Genomic DNA, 16,319 nt, shown 5'->3' on the forward strand with positions numbered 1-16,319 from the left:
ACCTTTGGATTAAGGATCTAGACTGATCACTTTTAACGTGCCATTTGGACATTTTTGCTTTAATAGATTATCATTCGAAATTGTGCCTGCTCCAGAAATATTCCAGAGAACAGTGTCTCAGGATTCCAGAAAGCATGGCAGGAGTAATATGCCATATAGACAATATAATCTTGGACGGTTCCTAGAGGGAAACAAATGACCATAGAGTGAGAGCAGATCTCACAGGGAACAGGTTTAACATTGAGCAAAAAATGTGAATTTGATTAAATTCCTAGGGCTCGATGTGAACACTTGAGGAATAACACTTGACCCGCAGAAAGCTAAGGTGATAATTGAGTTCCCACAGCTCAAGAGCTGCCAAGATTCCTTTGGGGTGGTCAACCAAGTAGGCAAATTTTTAACAAATTTGGCAGGAATCAGTGAGCCGCTGAGACAAGGTGCTGGAATGTGGGCCATCAAAATATTTTTGACAAGATTAAAAATTTTCTAACCTCCTGAAATTCAAACTCACGACAATCCAGAACTGTTGACCAAAGTCCTCACAGGTTCATGAGCTTATATGTCTAGGTGCATTTTTGTTCCAAGCTCTGGTGAAAGGAAACCAGTTTATTATGCCTCAAGATCACTCATAGACATTAAGAAAAGATGTGCAACAATTGAGAAAGAAGTACCATCAGAAGCATGGGTATGCATGAAGTCCTCTGATTACATAATGGAAATGTGGTTTAAAATTGAAACTGACTACAAGCCTTTGATAACTCTTAACCCAGAGGAAAATTGCAAAGCTGGCACCTGGAATTCAACATTTCAGACTTAGGCCAATGGGGTATGATTCAGTAACTGAGTATATCCAAGGTAAGTACCAGACAACAGCAAGTGCAAGATCAAGTGTACCAGCGGGAGGAACCAACATGGAGGATTTGAATTTCATTGAGAATGAAAGCATATTCTTCACTAATTCACTGAAGGTAAGCATGCAGGTGCAGCAGGCAGTAAAAAAGGCAAATGGTATGTTAGCCTTCATAGCGAGAGGTTTCGAGTACAGAAGCAGGGGCGACTTGGTGCAGTTATACAGGGCCTTGGTGAGGTCTCACCTTGAATATTGTGTGTGTGCAGACTCGAGAACAGCTTCTTCCCTGCTGCAGTCAGACTTTTGAATGGACTTACCTTGCGTTAAGTTGATCTTTCTCTACACCTTAGCTATGACTGTAACGCTACATTCTACACTCTCTCATTTCCTTCTCTATGAATGGTATGTTTTGCAAGAAACAATACTTTTCATTGTATGTTAATACATGTGACAATAATAAATCAAATCAAATCAAGAAAGTTTGGTTGCTTTATCTGAGAAGGAGAGTTTGAGTTGGTTAGGATTGTATTTGCTGAAGTTCAGAAAAATGAAGAGGGATCTCATAGAAACCTATAAAATTCGAACAGGTCTAGAGAGAGTAGATGTTCTGACACAAGAAAGATGTTCCCAATGGTGGGGTGTCCAGAATCACACACTGAAGATATAGGGTAGACTTTTTGGGACAGAAGAGGAGAAGTGTCTTCACCCAGAGAGTGCTCAGCCTGTGGAATTTGCTACCACAAAGTAGTTGACACCAAAACATTGTATGTTTGCAAAAAGCAGTTAGACGTAACACATGGAGCAAAAAGGGTCAAAGGTTATTGGGGGGAGGCGGGATCAGATTATTGAATTGGATGATCAGGCATGATTGTAATGAATCGTGGAGCAGCATCAAGGAGCCGAATGGTCTCCTCCTGCTCTTATTTTCTTTCTATGTTTCTAATTAACAAACACCTACCCGATACTGAAAAGCGATTACAAGAGATTAAACAAGCACAACGGTAGGATGACAAATGTATCCAACTAATGGAATACTGCCAGAAAAGATGGCCAGATTATACTCTGAACAGCCTCATACTACACCAGTGATTTGAACATTGAAAGCCTCTCATAATCATTGATGCTTTCTTAGTTTTTAATTGTTGACTAGTTTTCCCTAAACACTTCAACTTGAGATTCTCAAAAAAAAATCATCAGTGTCATTTGGGGATGAAAAAGGTAAGCAAGAGCCCAGCAGTTTGGTGAGCAAGCATTAATCATTCTATAGAAGAACTAATTTTGAATTGCTTTGCGTAGACAGTGAATAGCCAACAGCCAATTGACCCATTGTCATTGCCCACTTTTCCAACAAGACAATGGGCGTGCCTGGAAACAGAATTGAAGTATTTATGGTCGTCGTTGATTATTGTTCCAAATAGATTGAAGTGAACAGATTGCACAGCATCACAATGAAGGCAGTCATTCAATCCCTGAAGAGAATCTTCATGCCATGTGGTCATGCCTGGCCATTGTAGTGTCAGTCAATGGTCCGCCATCAGCTAACAAATTATTTCACAACTTTGTGAACGAATTTGAGTGTTACTAGCTCACCTAGATATTCTCAGGCACATTTAGAAGCTAAAAGGAGAATTTGAAAATTCAAAAAAATTGATGAAAAAGAATGAGGATAGAAACATGGCCCTCCTTATTTACAAAACATCACTGCTACAAAATGGCTTTTCACTGTCAGACTTGTTAATGAGAAGACGACGAAGAACTTCCAACTCTTCAATGGAAACTACAACTTATTGTTAATTTCAGATGAAGATAAAGAGCAGCAGATTGCAAATAGGCGCATAACTTCAATTTCAGGCATAGAGCATAGGACCTAAACTGCAACAGACCAGGGACAGAATATGGGTACAAGACCAATAGAAGAAGACATATAAAAATGGAAAGAGCTTCACAACCAAGATCTTAAGTTAATCCGGGAAAATATCAGCAGAAAGTTGAAGCTACCTTGATATCCTTGGAATAGAAGTTTGAGCTTACTATGTTGCAATGTCATGTGACCAAACAATAGAAGGTACACATCAAGCTGTAAATAAATCATCATAGTTTTTGTGAGCTACAGTCTTGTGCAGCTTTACTTGGGAAAATAGTCAAATCTAAAGAAACAAACACCAAACACAACATGAAACACTATTACTACCCACCCCCACAACCAGACACTTGACCACCTATCTCATCCTCTTCACTCATTACCAAACCTGACTAATCCCCCACTGAGCCGACTGGACTATCCATCTACTCACCTCAACCATCCATCCACCTACCTGCCTAAATCACCCATTCACTAATTCGCTCGCTTACTCGGCTCTTTGAAAACACAGCTAAATCTCACTGCTGTTGCTGCTGTCATGAAAAGAGAACGTGTCCTTCCTTTCGTCTCATCTCTTGCTCTCAGTGACTTTCTCTGGGTATGTCTGCACTGACCTTTAATCCTTCTGCCAGCATCAGAAAATGTAGCTGAAAAATCATGAAAGAGTCGCACTCCCAACAATCTTCATGGGCACCTTCAGTGCACTCAGCATCACTGTCGACCGGAAGATCTGGACCTTGTGTTTGTTGGGTACATTGTATATTTATAGATGTCTACCTCGGGGAAAAAATAATGGAAAGGAGTGTGTTTGGCCATTCTCTATGTATTTTTTTAAATCATCTGTCATGACCATGTTATTTTCCTGAGCCCGAGACCCTGTGTTATACAATAATTTATCACAAGAGTACGTGGAAAGGGGAGGAATCACTATTGAGGCATAATTAGTGACCAGTTTTTTGTGTAGGGAATATAGTCAAACAACACACATCCGACGGCCTGCATCTAGCAGGGTTTTATAGAATGGAGCTTTTTGTTTTCAGGTTTATTTATTTGAGATGCCAATCTCGATTCTTTAAGAGAAGTACAGTGTTAAGTGGGGGCAGCTTTGATTCAGTAGCACCACTTGTCCTGCTGAATGGAAAGGCCAGATACAAGTAGGATGTCTGATCATTATCTCTGCTTCTTATGGGATCTTGCTGTTTGAACACTGCCATATTTCCCTATGGTACTTCCCAAAGTATTTCATTGGCTTTGAAACACTTTGAAGCATTCTGAGTTTGTGAAAGTGCAAGGTAGAAGAAAAAACATTGAATATACAACACCTTACATCATGTCTTTCGAGCATTGCAAGGCACTTGATTTCAGTGACATTGTGCAGTTACTGCTGTTTGGGACATCTAGGACTTTGATGTGAGCCAGTTTATCTTTTCTATGGATGGAATCCCTGAAAGGTGGTCAGGCCACAGGAATAACTTCCTGCTCCTCTTCAAATGATTCCATCAGAGTTGTCACATCCAACACCACAACACTGATGTGTTAAATGAACACAAGAACTCGAGCCTGTTCTGCCATTCATTATGATCCTGGCTGGCCTCCTTTCAGCCTCATCTCCACCTTCCTGCCCACTTCCCATAACCCTTCATCCCTCTACTTATTAAAAACCCATTTATGTCCTTAAATTTGTTTAGTGTTCTGGTGTCCACTGCACTCTGTGTTAGAGAATTCCCCAAATTCATAACCCTTTGAGTGAAGTAGTTCCTCCATATTTCTGTTTTAAATCTTCCATCCCTTAGCCTAAAACTATGGCCTCTTGTTTTAGAATGTCCAATAAGGGGAAACATGTACCTTGTCAATCCTTTTTTGGAATTACTTGCATATTTTTAGGCTTCAGTTACAGTGCACATTCTGAATCAGAAGTGTGAATTGTGGTCCATGGAGCCGTGTTCAAACGGAGTACATGTATTCGTGGTTAGAATAAATAAAATGAGCCTATTTTCTTCACCGTGTTCTCAGTCGTCACCTTATCTGATCAAACCTCTGTGCCCTGGTCTGTTCATTCTTTATTACTGCACCTAGGTGACCTCATCACAAGTGTGGAAAGATTAATGAACTAGATGTATTTGATTTCTGATCTGTTTTATCTTCTTCACTTCCTTCCATAAAAGGCCTGGATCCATCCCAGTTTCGAGTTCATCACCAGTATGTTAAAGATGAAGAAAATGATGCTCTATTGGGTGGCCCAACACAGCTCACTGATGAAGAAAAATACCGTGATGCAGAAAGGTTCAAGTTCGTGTGTCCAAAATGTGGAACAGAAAACATTTATGATAATGTCTTTGATGGAAGTGTAAGTACAGTAGTATATGTAGCAAAAAGCTGTTCTTTGTCCTTTCCAGGTTTTTCTGCTGAGGAATGCGGGCAAGGTGAAAATTGAATCCACATTGATATCGAGAAGTGACTAATGAGTGAAACTTTAGACTTTTCCCAAATATTCCTCTGTGGAAAAAGACAAATCCCACATTCTGGAATGCTTTGATATGACAGCAGTGATCACTGCCATTGTTAACACTCCTGTTGGGAGTAACTGTTTTCCCCTTTGAAGCAAACTTCAGCAGTCCTTTCTGGTGAAAGATCAGGTGTGGATTCTCCGGCTGTGCTTGCCAGAGAATCCAGCCCGAGGTCAATGTACCTTTGCATGGTTACCCACTCATCCTGGTACAATTTCCATGGCAGGTGGGAGAGGAGAATCCCCCCCAGTGTTTGCATGTGGCAGCCAAATGAGTTACCAATTCCTGTGCAATATACACAGGTTGCTATCCAATGAGGAAAAATAGAAGCAAAAGGCAAATTTGTAAAAACTGTTCAGAAAAATAATCATTCCTTACCACCTGCCAAACGGGGGAAAAAAGCAGTAAAACAATTCAGTAGGGCACCCTTCCATTTCAGGACAGTCGCATTCAGGACGCTAGGCATGTGAATTGTGCTGTAGCTATGTATTTCCAACTACATTGGAACGTCATTCTGTCTGGCATATAAACTTTACGTTCCAAACATCTTTTGAAATTTACATTCACAGATTAGAGTTAAAGCATGGGAAATTTTTGGATTGCCAAAAATAATTTAAAAGGGGCAAGAGTTTTTGTAGTCATGCTTGATAGCTGAATATTACTGTATACCAGTATCTTGCTTTTTCTTGTCTGTAGCTGGAAATAACGTGTGAGGTAGATACAATCTCATCATTCTTCTGGGTTTAGTTCTTTAACTAAATATGGGTGGTGCGATGGCACAGTGTTTAGCACTACTGCCTCACAACGTCAGGGACCTGGGTTTGATTCCCTGCTTGGGTCACTGTCTGTCTGGAGTTTGCACTTTCTCCCCAGGTCTGCATGGCTTTCCTCCAGATGGTCTGGTTTCCTCACACAGTCCAAAGATGTGCGGGTTAGATAGATTAGCCAAGCTAAATTGTCCCTTAATGTCAGGGAGACTAGCTAGGGTAAATGCATAGGGTTGTGGGGATAGGCCCTGGGTGGGATTGTGGTTAGTGCAGACTCAGTGGGCCAAATGGCCTCCTCCTGCACTGTAGGATTCTATAGACATGATACTGTTCACAAACCACAGACATATGAGCAGTTCTCATTTAGTGGGGAATGTTTAGTGTTTGTGCCGAGAAAATTATGACAGGCAAGTTGAGATCCCGAGAAGCACCATCTCTGGGGAAGCAAGATTTCTTTGTATTTTTTTAAAAAGAAGGTAATGTTTGGTGCATTTTAATCTTCAGAGTCTTCATTTTCCTTTGCTCCCACTGCACCACCCCTGTTTTTTAAAAAAAAACTGCTCTTGACTTTGTCTAGAATGTTGTCCTCCTCTGTCATCAATTGCAAGAGGATGCGTTCCTATCGAACGTTGGTGCCAGATATTTTTTGTGACCTTGGATCTAAACCTAAAATCATAGAAAAATATGTAATCATCCTTTATTTTCCAGGGTTTTAAACACGCAGTAAATTATGAGATTGGGCGTCTTTGTAGACTTTGGATCTGAAAGCAAAGAACTCCTTATCTAAATTAAAAGTAATTATTTTAAGTTGATCTAGCGGAGCAGCAGATGTTTTGGATTTTTTCAGTCAAAACAATCCGGTTACTTAAGGAAAGTAAGGAGTAGGGCCTGGCACAGAGCAACAGTACTGAGCAACATCCTTGACTTTTGCTTCATTACAGCTGTAAACAAGATAGAGAGTTAATTGCGTGGACGTTGAGAACTTGCAGATGGGCTGACTGTTCAAAGGAGTGCATCACTGTAGGATCCCTTACACCTTCAAGTGTAGCGCGTGAAAAAAGATCAATTTGAGTACAGAAGAAGTCTCATTTACTGATTCTTGACTGTTTTTAGGAATCAAGTTCTCTCCCATCACTGAAACGCTATGAATCATAATTATATATCTCACACGTGTCTCTCTTCCATTTTTGTATCAGGGGCAGCAGATCCAACCCAGTTTGCTTCACTGCAGTAATATTGATTGTGATGCATCACCCATTCAGTATGAAGTACAGATGCGTAACAAGCTAACTTTGGATATCCGGCGTCATATCAAAAGATACTATAGTGTAAGTATGTGTAGAGAACTATAGAACAGGACTTTGCGGATTGATCATTGGTCAAAACCAATCCTTGTGACTTTTTTGATACCTTAAGTGAATTCAACTGAATTATCATTTTCATTTCTTAAGAAATCTTGAATGATGACTCTCGCGTTAAACGCAGGATTGTGTTAGCAAAAGATGTTTTAATTCCATTCAAAGTATATTTGATGCTGTTTGGAAAAATGCTAAAATTTATGTATAAACGATGCCTTATTCTGCTGGCAAAAGGGAGGATGCATTGCAAATAAGCTTGTGCAGGAGAGGCATTAGCTTATCTAAACTAAGAAATGAATAGGGGATGTTTTCTGAAGCAGGAACATTTCACTAGCTTGACAGTTGGCAGGCTGCCTGCTGCGTGGATTCATGAAAGCTAAGAATTACACTTTCATGAAATTTTCCTTACTAAATGCCCTGGTTAATCTGAAAGATAACCCACTGATTCAATTCATCCTTTGGCTGGGCGGTGCTTGTTACATCTTCATTCTGACAAAGCGTTTGTGTTAATCATTTGGCCCTCTAGTAGACACTCCAGGGCTGGTGCTTTTAAAATAAATGTGGCTGTGATAGCTCTTTAGTCTATTACACTTACAATAGAAGCAAAGAACTGGTAATTATAAATTCTGTGCAGTGATTGTAAAAGAAAGTGAGAATGGATGCGGCTCTTGTTGAGTGTTGTTGGGAAGTTTGTTCTGTTGCTTCCTTTTATTGAAGTGCCTGCCTTGGACCTTTCCATAAATACTTTGAGGCAAAGAACTACAGCAGAAAGGCAGCTTGGGGATTTATATTTTCCTCTCAGAAAACCAGCAGTACTTAGGTAACTGGCTTTTTATTCAAGTGTGTCAGATTTACCAGTATCTTTTTCAGTAGAAACATGTTTTAAGCACTAATGGTGCAAAGAGGGCATCACACTTGCTTGGGGCTAAAATTATTCATTGCACAAGGTTTATTTAATAAGAATGACTGGCTAAAGGGTACGATGTACCTGGATGTTCCTAATTTCAAGGGTATCTGCAGTATTTACCTCTCTTCCAGCTTCTTTTCTGTGTTATTCCAGGTAGGGAAATACCTTTGTCACTGCAGGTTATTAAGAAGGGGGCACAAAATTAGTACACTGGAACTTTGTGGAGGGAAAGAAATTATCAGGGTAAGAATACTGAAAGATTGAAAGAGATTAGTAATTTGAGATGGGATCCTGAGCAAACTTAATGAGGTTTGAAATTGCATCTTGGTTTATAAAACCCAACAACTCAAATTTTCCTCACTTTTTAAAGAGTTAAAACAAATTTTGGCACCTGCTTTTTTTCCTTTCTGGAGCAGATAACATTTATATTCGTATCAGATTAGTATTTGTCCCTTAATAGCAATTACCGTAAATAATTTTCAGTGGATAAACAGCCATTTAATCTCTGCCATGCAGTATACATTAAAAAAATGACATTCTTTTTAATAAATAAGTAATTCCTAGTAGTACTGTACCCTGTGTGTAGTCATGCAGCCTATTTAAAACCAGGGTTGTGAACTCTTTCCATCAACATTGGACTGTTTGAGGCAGCCTCTTCCGTTCTCTGAGCCAGTTCTCCAGATTCAGGAAGCATCCATTTTCTTAAGGTTGACTTTTTTTTATGCAGTGATATTATTCTGTTAAAGAGCATGTTGATAAAAGGTAGTGATGGATGTTAGGTTTAACATTCTAAAATTTGATTTTGTTGTCCTTAATCTTGTGGTAAACAAGTTGAACCTACATGCCCCCCTTATGACATGTTACCTAGTCTCTCTGAGAAACTCTTTGAACCACTTCAGATAAAATTAATATAAGCAACATGTTATGTGCAGTAAGGACCCATGAACTGATAAGAGATGAATGACTTGTTGGTCCAATTTGGAGGGAGAAATACTGACTAAGATGTTGAATGGGACTAGGGGATCCATAAAATGAAGCAGATTATACCATGGATGTGCAATCTTCAGACTTTACCGTATGCTGGCAGGTGATGTTTTGTGGAAGAAGCATATGAGTTGTTGGAAGATTTATGTACTTGATTTTGCCTCAGTGTCTTCCCCTTGAATGTATTTGGTGCCTTCTTGAACAAACCTTCTTCACTTTGATCGCAAGCCCAGGATTCCCATGGATCTGCAGGGATGTTTATGTTTATTTATCGGTGTCACAAGTAGCCTTACATTAACACTGCAATAAAGTTACTGTGCAGATCCCCTAGTCGCCACACTCCAACACCTGTTTGGGTACACTGAGAGAAAATTTAGTACAGCCAATGCACCTAACCAGCAAGTCTTTCAGACTGTGGGAAGAAACCGGAACACCCAGACCCACGCAGCCACGGGCGAATGTGCAGACTCCACATAGACAGTGACCCAAGCCACGAATTGCAACCGAGTCCCTGGTGCTGTGAGGCAGCAGTGCTAACCACTGTGCCACCATGCTGTGGATTTTCAGAGATGTTTAATTTCTTAAGGTATGCTTTGAGGACATCCCTAATGTGTTTCCATTATCCTGGGAGTCTCCTGCCACAACTAAATTCAGAGCTGTTGTTTTGGGAGTCTGGTGTTAAATACAAGAACGATCTGTCCTGCAGAGTGGAGCTGGTTTTGAGTAATTAGTGCCTCAAGGTGAAACATGTTGTCTAGGGATAGAGTGCTGTTGTTGTATTGCCTTTCTTTCCATTGGATCTGGAGGATCTTACGAAGGCACCATATCTGGTACTTCTCCAATGCTTTGAGATGCCTCAAAGGTTGGCCCAAATCTCCGAAGCTGTTGCGCAGTAAACAACTGACCTTAATCTCTGTTTCTCAAAAGAAAAAAGATAACTGAAAGAAGATAGGTAGATTTGCATTTAGGAATCTTGGGTGTCCCAAAGCACTTTACACTCAATATGGGATTTTTGAAGTGTTTTTACCGTTGTAATATAGGAAATCTGGTAGCTAATTTGCACCATGGTAAGGCCTCAAAGAGAAACATGCTAATAATCAGATAATTTGTTTCTTTTAGTGACTTTGGTTGAGGGATATATATTGGCTAGGGCACCAGGAATAACTCCCTTGCTCTTCCAAATAGTGCCATATTTCTCTTATGTGCACCTGTGTGTGCAGACATGCCTCTATTATACATCTCATCTGAAAGAAAGTACCTCCAACAATGCAGCACTCTTTCAGTACGGCAATGAAATGTCAGCCTAAATTTTTGTGCTAAAGTCCTGGTATAGAACTTGAATCCATAATCTGTTCTCTCATAAGTGAGAATACTACCAACCGAGATGTAGCTGATTCCATGATAACTTGAATAATGATAGCCTTATACTGGGTGAAGAAAAGTTGGTCCCCAGTTTGGTTTGAAGCTGAATGCTTATCACTTCATGGCAGTTCCATGTAAACAGGTCATCTTGATGACTAGAAAGCAAATTTGTCATCTCTTCCCATTTGGTTGAGAGGTGGACTGCACTAACCAAAATTCATTTAGACTTCACCCTTAAAGCTTCTAGTAGTAAGAACAAAAGATTAATTTGTTGCCAGGACATAATTTCTACCTTGTTCTGATGTTATATTGCAGCTATCCTGTACACTCACTGTCTGATGCTATTAATCATTTGTTAAGGACCCCGAAGGCAGCTGTTGAAGCTCTATCACTTGCCTCTAATGGGAAAATTCCATTCCAGCGCATCAATAGAAAGGGATGAAAGGTGTCTGTTGTTTATCCAGTAATGTTAACCTTGGATTTGTTTTTTTTTTATGGTCACAAATTCATACTCAACCTTTGTAATCTAAATCTTCTATTTTTTGCTTGGATTCCAGTCCAAGTACTGGAACTGCTTTACATTAAAGCTTTTGGCATTAGGATGGGGAAAGTCAGATGAATATTTACTAAGTGATTTTGATTTGCAAATCTGTGTTTCATTTCTGTGAGGATATGACTGTTCTTAAATGGTCTTTGGGAGTTGAATGCTTACTTTCAGAGCAGAAATTATCACCAGCATTTATGCTGCCTTATGTTTTTATAGAGACAGAACCTAAGATTGTGTGCCAACGTAGAGACAGGTTCATTGTTAAACATACTTAAGTGAAGAAATCTATCATCAAGCAGAGTGCAAGGCGCATGAGATACAAGAATGCCCTGTTATATGTGCTCTGCCCAAAGACAGATTCTTGGCTCATTGTTTGCTGATGCTTCATCCTAAACTGTTTTCTTGGCAATTTTTGTCAGTGGTGGTTTGCCATTGTTTTCCACTCTCAGGGGCAGGGCGAGGGAGCGGGTGCCAAGTCTACCTCCGCTGGAATGGAAGTCAAGCCCACGCTGTTGGCATTATTTTGAACCACATGCTCACCAGCTAGCCAACTGAGCTAACTGGACCACCCCCATCCCCTTCACTAGAATACATCCCTCTCCATGTATTTGGATGTAAAATATGCAAAGAATGAGGTGGAATGAGATTATTTTGTGTTTATCCTTTGGTTACACTTTTTTTGGAAATGTTTGGAGTTGTCAGTAAACTGGACAGTTTGCTGATATTGCAGCGATTCGCACCTAGATACAAACCATAGTGTTATGATCAGGTGAGGACGATGTCTTCCCTCTTTTCCCTCTTGTCGTTTGAATGTGATGAATTTTTTAAAGGATGTGTTTACCAATTCAGTGAGCGTTTAACTGTTTATGTTTGCTTACTGTACAGACACACACACACACACACACACACACACACACCTTTCTTTGAGCTTTTAAAGAGGATTGTATTTCTTGTGTTTAAACCCAGTCTAAATAAAAATAAGAAACACACTCCGACTTCCACATATACGTATACTCAAAGTTCACACACCCACCGATAAGTTACAAAGTGGAAAGGATGGATTCGGGGGAGATTGTGGAAGCAGATACAATGGTGACTTTTAAGGGGCGTCCTGACAAATACATGAATAGGATGGGAATAGAGGGATATGGTTCCCGGAAGAATAGGGGGCTTTAGTTCAGCCGGGCAGCATGGTCAGTGCAGGCTTGAAGGGCTGAAGAGCCTGTTTCTGTACTATAATTTTCTTTGTTCTTTGATGCAGCAGACTTTCTAGAGTCCAGCAAAAGTTAAAGATATGTGGGTCAGGTTGATTGATGACCTGAATGGTTTTTGGCTGAGCTCGAAGCTTCCATTGGATCAAGGATCAAGATGTAGTGATGGAGGATTTATCTGCTCTTATGGAGTTAACATTTGATATACAGCATTGTTAAATTTACAAATCACACACCATCCAATTGCTGCAGGTAATCAGCAGACTTGTCTTAAACTTGCAAATAGGGTGGAGAGAGAGGGTGGAGAGAGAGAGCGAGAGAAAGACGGAAAGAAAGTGTCAACTCAGGGACCTGCTCTTTGTTGGCTCTTTGTTTCTGTTCTGGTTAACTGGCTTATCACATGATCTCCTCTCACCAACTGCCCAGTTACTGAAAGATGGCCACGGCTAGTAGATTCTCAGTACATAATTTCTACTTGATTAGATTATGGCTGAAGAATTCCTTTCTTAGCCAGAGTGCTTTGTCTGAAGTGGCGATCTAATGACTTGTACCCACTTAGGTGCTATCTGCATGCTCTGCAAATGAGTCCGGCAATGTGGCTCATTCACATTCCTCTTTGATGGGTTTCTGCAGACAGGTTGACGACATTTTAATGACTTTGGTGTTTATAAAGTGAAACAGTGATGCAGATGTTCAGCCATCTTAGGAACTGCTATGTCTAGTCACTGGAATATTGTTTCTGTCTTTTTAAACTCAATCAGTGATTTTCTACCCAGTAAGTATATAAAAGCTGTTTTTGATATAAAGCATGGCTTTATAACAATGGAATCAACTATCTGCAAAGTGTCTGAAGATATAATGTTGAATGCATGAGATGGAATGAAGTTCCCTTGTGCCTGCTGCTTTTTGTTACACTTGGTGTTTTCAGCTGACAGTCTCTGATACAGCTTTCTGGTCCTAAATTATTTAGTGCACAGCTGTCTATTAGGATCCTCATACGTATTGAGTGTAAATACTAAATCTCATGCTTTAAATATGAGGATGATCACTCATTTCCCAATCCTGTCTAGGTAAATTTCTGTATCTGACAAGTTTAGGCCTTTTGGCTTCCGGTGCCATTATCAAACAAACTGAGGTCAGTGTTGCAAAGTAAACTTACTTTGCCTTTGTGTCAGCAATGTTATCCATCTTTATAATAGCGCTCCTTGCTGCACCGACCCTCCTTACCCCACCAGATGCAGAGGTTACCTCTGAGTGAGGCAGCCAGCACGTTGGCAGCAAAATTCAAGTTTGGTGAAGGTGCGAAGGACGATGGTGTATCGGCCAGCCGTTATACATCCCAGCATATTTATCACTGAAGCTCCTTAGTGCTCAATTGTGGACACCACATTTTAGGAAGAATGTGAAGGCTTTAGAGAAGGTGCCAAAAGAATTTCCAAGAATTGTTCCGGGGTGAGGAATTTCAGTCTCCCTTATAGTGGCTGAGCAGTAATGTCACCAAATTCGTCATCCAGAGGCCCAGGTTTAATGCTCTGGGGATCACACGTTCAAATCCCACCTTGGCAGCTGGTGCAATTTACATTCAATTAATCAAATCCGTAACTGAAAGCTCATCTCAGTGATGAAGCTATCACGAATTGTTGTACGAACCATCTGGTTCTGTAATGTTCTCTTAGAGAAGGCAATATGTATCCCTTCTTTACCTGGTCGGACCTACATGTGACTCCAGGCCCACAGCAATGTGGTCGACTCATAACTGCCCTTGAAATGGTCTAGCAATCTGCTCAATTCAAGGCCAATTAGGGATGGGCATCAAATGCCAGCCGTGCCAGTAACATCCACATCCTATGAAGCAATAAATGCTTTTTAAAAAGCTACGTAGGTTGGATTTGGTGGAAATGTACACAATTTTAAAGGGTCCAGACAGAGTTGATAGGGAGAAAATGTTCCAATTCAGAGAAGGTGATTGGTAAAAGAAGTCAATCTGAGATTATTTTAATGCAAGTGGTTGGGAGCTGGAATGCATTGCCTGTGATTACGGTGGCAACAGATTCAGCCAAGGCTTTCAAAGATGGATTGGGTAAGCACCTGAGGGGAAAACATTTGTAGGGCTATGGAGCAAGGGTACAGCAATGGGACTAGCTTTTGCAGAGAGCTGACATGGGCTTGATGGGCTGAATAGCCTCCTGTGTTGTAATGATTCCATGAAACAAAGCTTGCATATGATAGAGAATGAATGGTTGATCCACGACTGCCTGTAATATGCTCCCATCCAAGTTCAATTCTGCCCTCATGGTCTCTAGGAACTAAACAGTTGCTCAATCTTCTTTTGAGTACAATCCTTTTGACCATCAGAGCTGGGATTTCCATCACTTTCTATGTTGAATTTAAACTCCTTTGGTAGTGATGAAGGGGCAATGGAATCTATCATTCAGTCTGCTCAAACTTCAAAAAACCATTCCCAAAATGAAGCATTAATTTTGATTTTGAACAAAATGCATCATTTTCTTTTGTCAATTCAATTTGTGCAAATTTGTATTGAGCAATTGTTGTGATTGGTTTACTTTATTCTCTAAATACAGATGATAATGATGATTGTGCTTTCTATTTAGAATTTGAGTTATGTGCCGTATGGAAAAATATCCTACAATCCTGATTAATTCATTCTGGCTCACTTTTAAATGCTTCCACTTTATTGAATCATCCTCAGTGTGGACAAACACTCATACAACTGACTATTAATTGATAAGGATGTATTGAGTTCTGGAAAATAATTGTCAGACTCTTCACTGCTCATGCTGATTGACCTATTGAGCATTTCTGACATTTACTTTTTCATAATATTTATTGAACAATTGTCAAAACCATTCAATTTATCTGCACTTTTGTTGTGCATAGTTGCAGTGATTTTGCAGTTGGTTAGGTGGTTTGTGGAAACCCCTTTTTGTATTCCTTGAGTGACAGAGAGTCATAGTAAAAGGCTGTGTGACGCAGTGTGTGAATTGTGTTTTGGAAATTATTTTGTTCACTTTTTGTTGGATGCAGAGGATCGAAACATTGTCTTTCCATCTCTGGTACCTGACGTCCTGTGAAACCCTGAGTGATGGGGTGAAAACCGCTTCTCACTGTTTGTTCTAAATGAGACCTTGAATGGTAAAGAAATATTTGCATATTTCAACCCGGTTCCCAGTGGGAACGGAACCAACAGTTCAGATTAGCATGTTTTGCCAGAATTGCTTACTAAACTGCTGATCTTGGTTAAAAGCTGCAGAGCCAATCAATGTGGGAAGGGACAATGTTCACGCATGAAGCAGTACAGAATGTTTGTTTTGAACTTGGAACTGAAGCCGGATTGCTGGGTTGGGATGAAGTAAGCTTTACTCTGTGATGGAGCCATACAGATAATTGATTACTGCTTGGCACTAAGCTACAAAAACAGTAAAGATACAGAATTCAGAAATTACTTCATGTTAAGGAAAGCACATTGCAGAAAAGAGGAAATGCATCTTTTGGGATCAAAAATTAGTATTGGCTGAAGTATGATTCCCCTGCCACCCCCGTCCCATTACAGTTATTCTCTTGTTGTTACATATAAGCATCCCTCACCAGTCATTCTTGTTATGTATTTGAGTGATGTAGTAATGAATTTCAAATTATTTACAATGTACTGCATTGCTGTCTCGCTGCTTATATTTGTTATCTATTAATCCAATTAGGGAAGGTCAAACTTTATCAATATTCAGCTTATGCAGTTGGTAAAGGCTTCCAGGAGGCAGTCAGTGATGATGGAACAGCTCTTTGAGGAGAAGGCATCTTTGGGAACTTGCTCCTCTTCAAGCTGATGCATCATCCAGTGGTAAACATGCTTTGGTACTATATTATTGATACTATAAATGGACCAACTTGGCGAAGATTTATAATATCTTGTAATTCTCAATATAACTTGCAGGTTCCTGGTACTTTTG

The 16,319-nt window shown here is 40.0% G+C and overlaps 1 protein-coding gene across 1 annotated transcript in view; it reads left to right on the forward strand.

Moving 5' to 3' along the window:
- The window catches only part of pola1 (polymerase (DNA directed), alpha 1), a 277,825-nt gene that overhangs the window by 149,754 nt on the left and 111,752 nt on the right, over positions 1–16,319 (forward strand). The window contains exons 33-34 of the mRNA XM_080203919.1: positions 4,877–5,058; positions 7,182–7,313. Of these exons, the coding sequence (XP_080060045.1) occupies positions 4,877–5,058; positions 7,182–7,313 (314 nt within the window). The remainder of the gene's footprint in view (positions 1–4,876; positions 5,059–7,181; positions 7,314–16,319) is intronic.

Source organism: Carcharhinus amblyrhynchos, chromosome 15 (assembly GCF_965287045.1).
Source record: "Carcharhinus amblyrhynchos chromosome 15, sCarAmb.v2.hapA, whole genome shotgun sequence".
Taxonomy (NCBI): domain Eukaryota; kingdom Metazoa; phylum Chordata; class Chondrichthyes; order Carcharhiniformes; family Carcharhinidae; genus Carcharhinus; species Carcharhinus amblyrhynchos.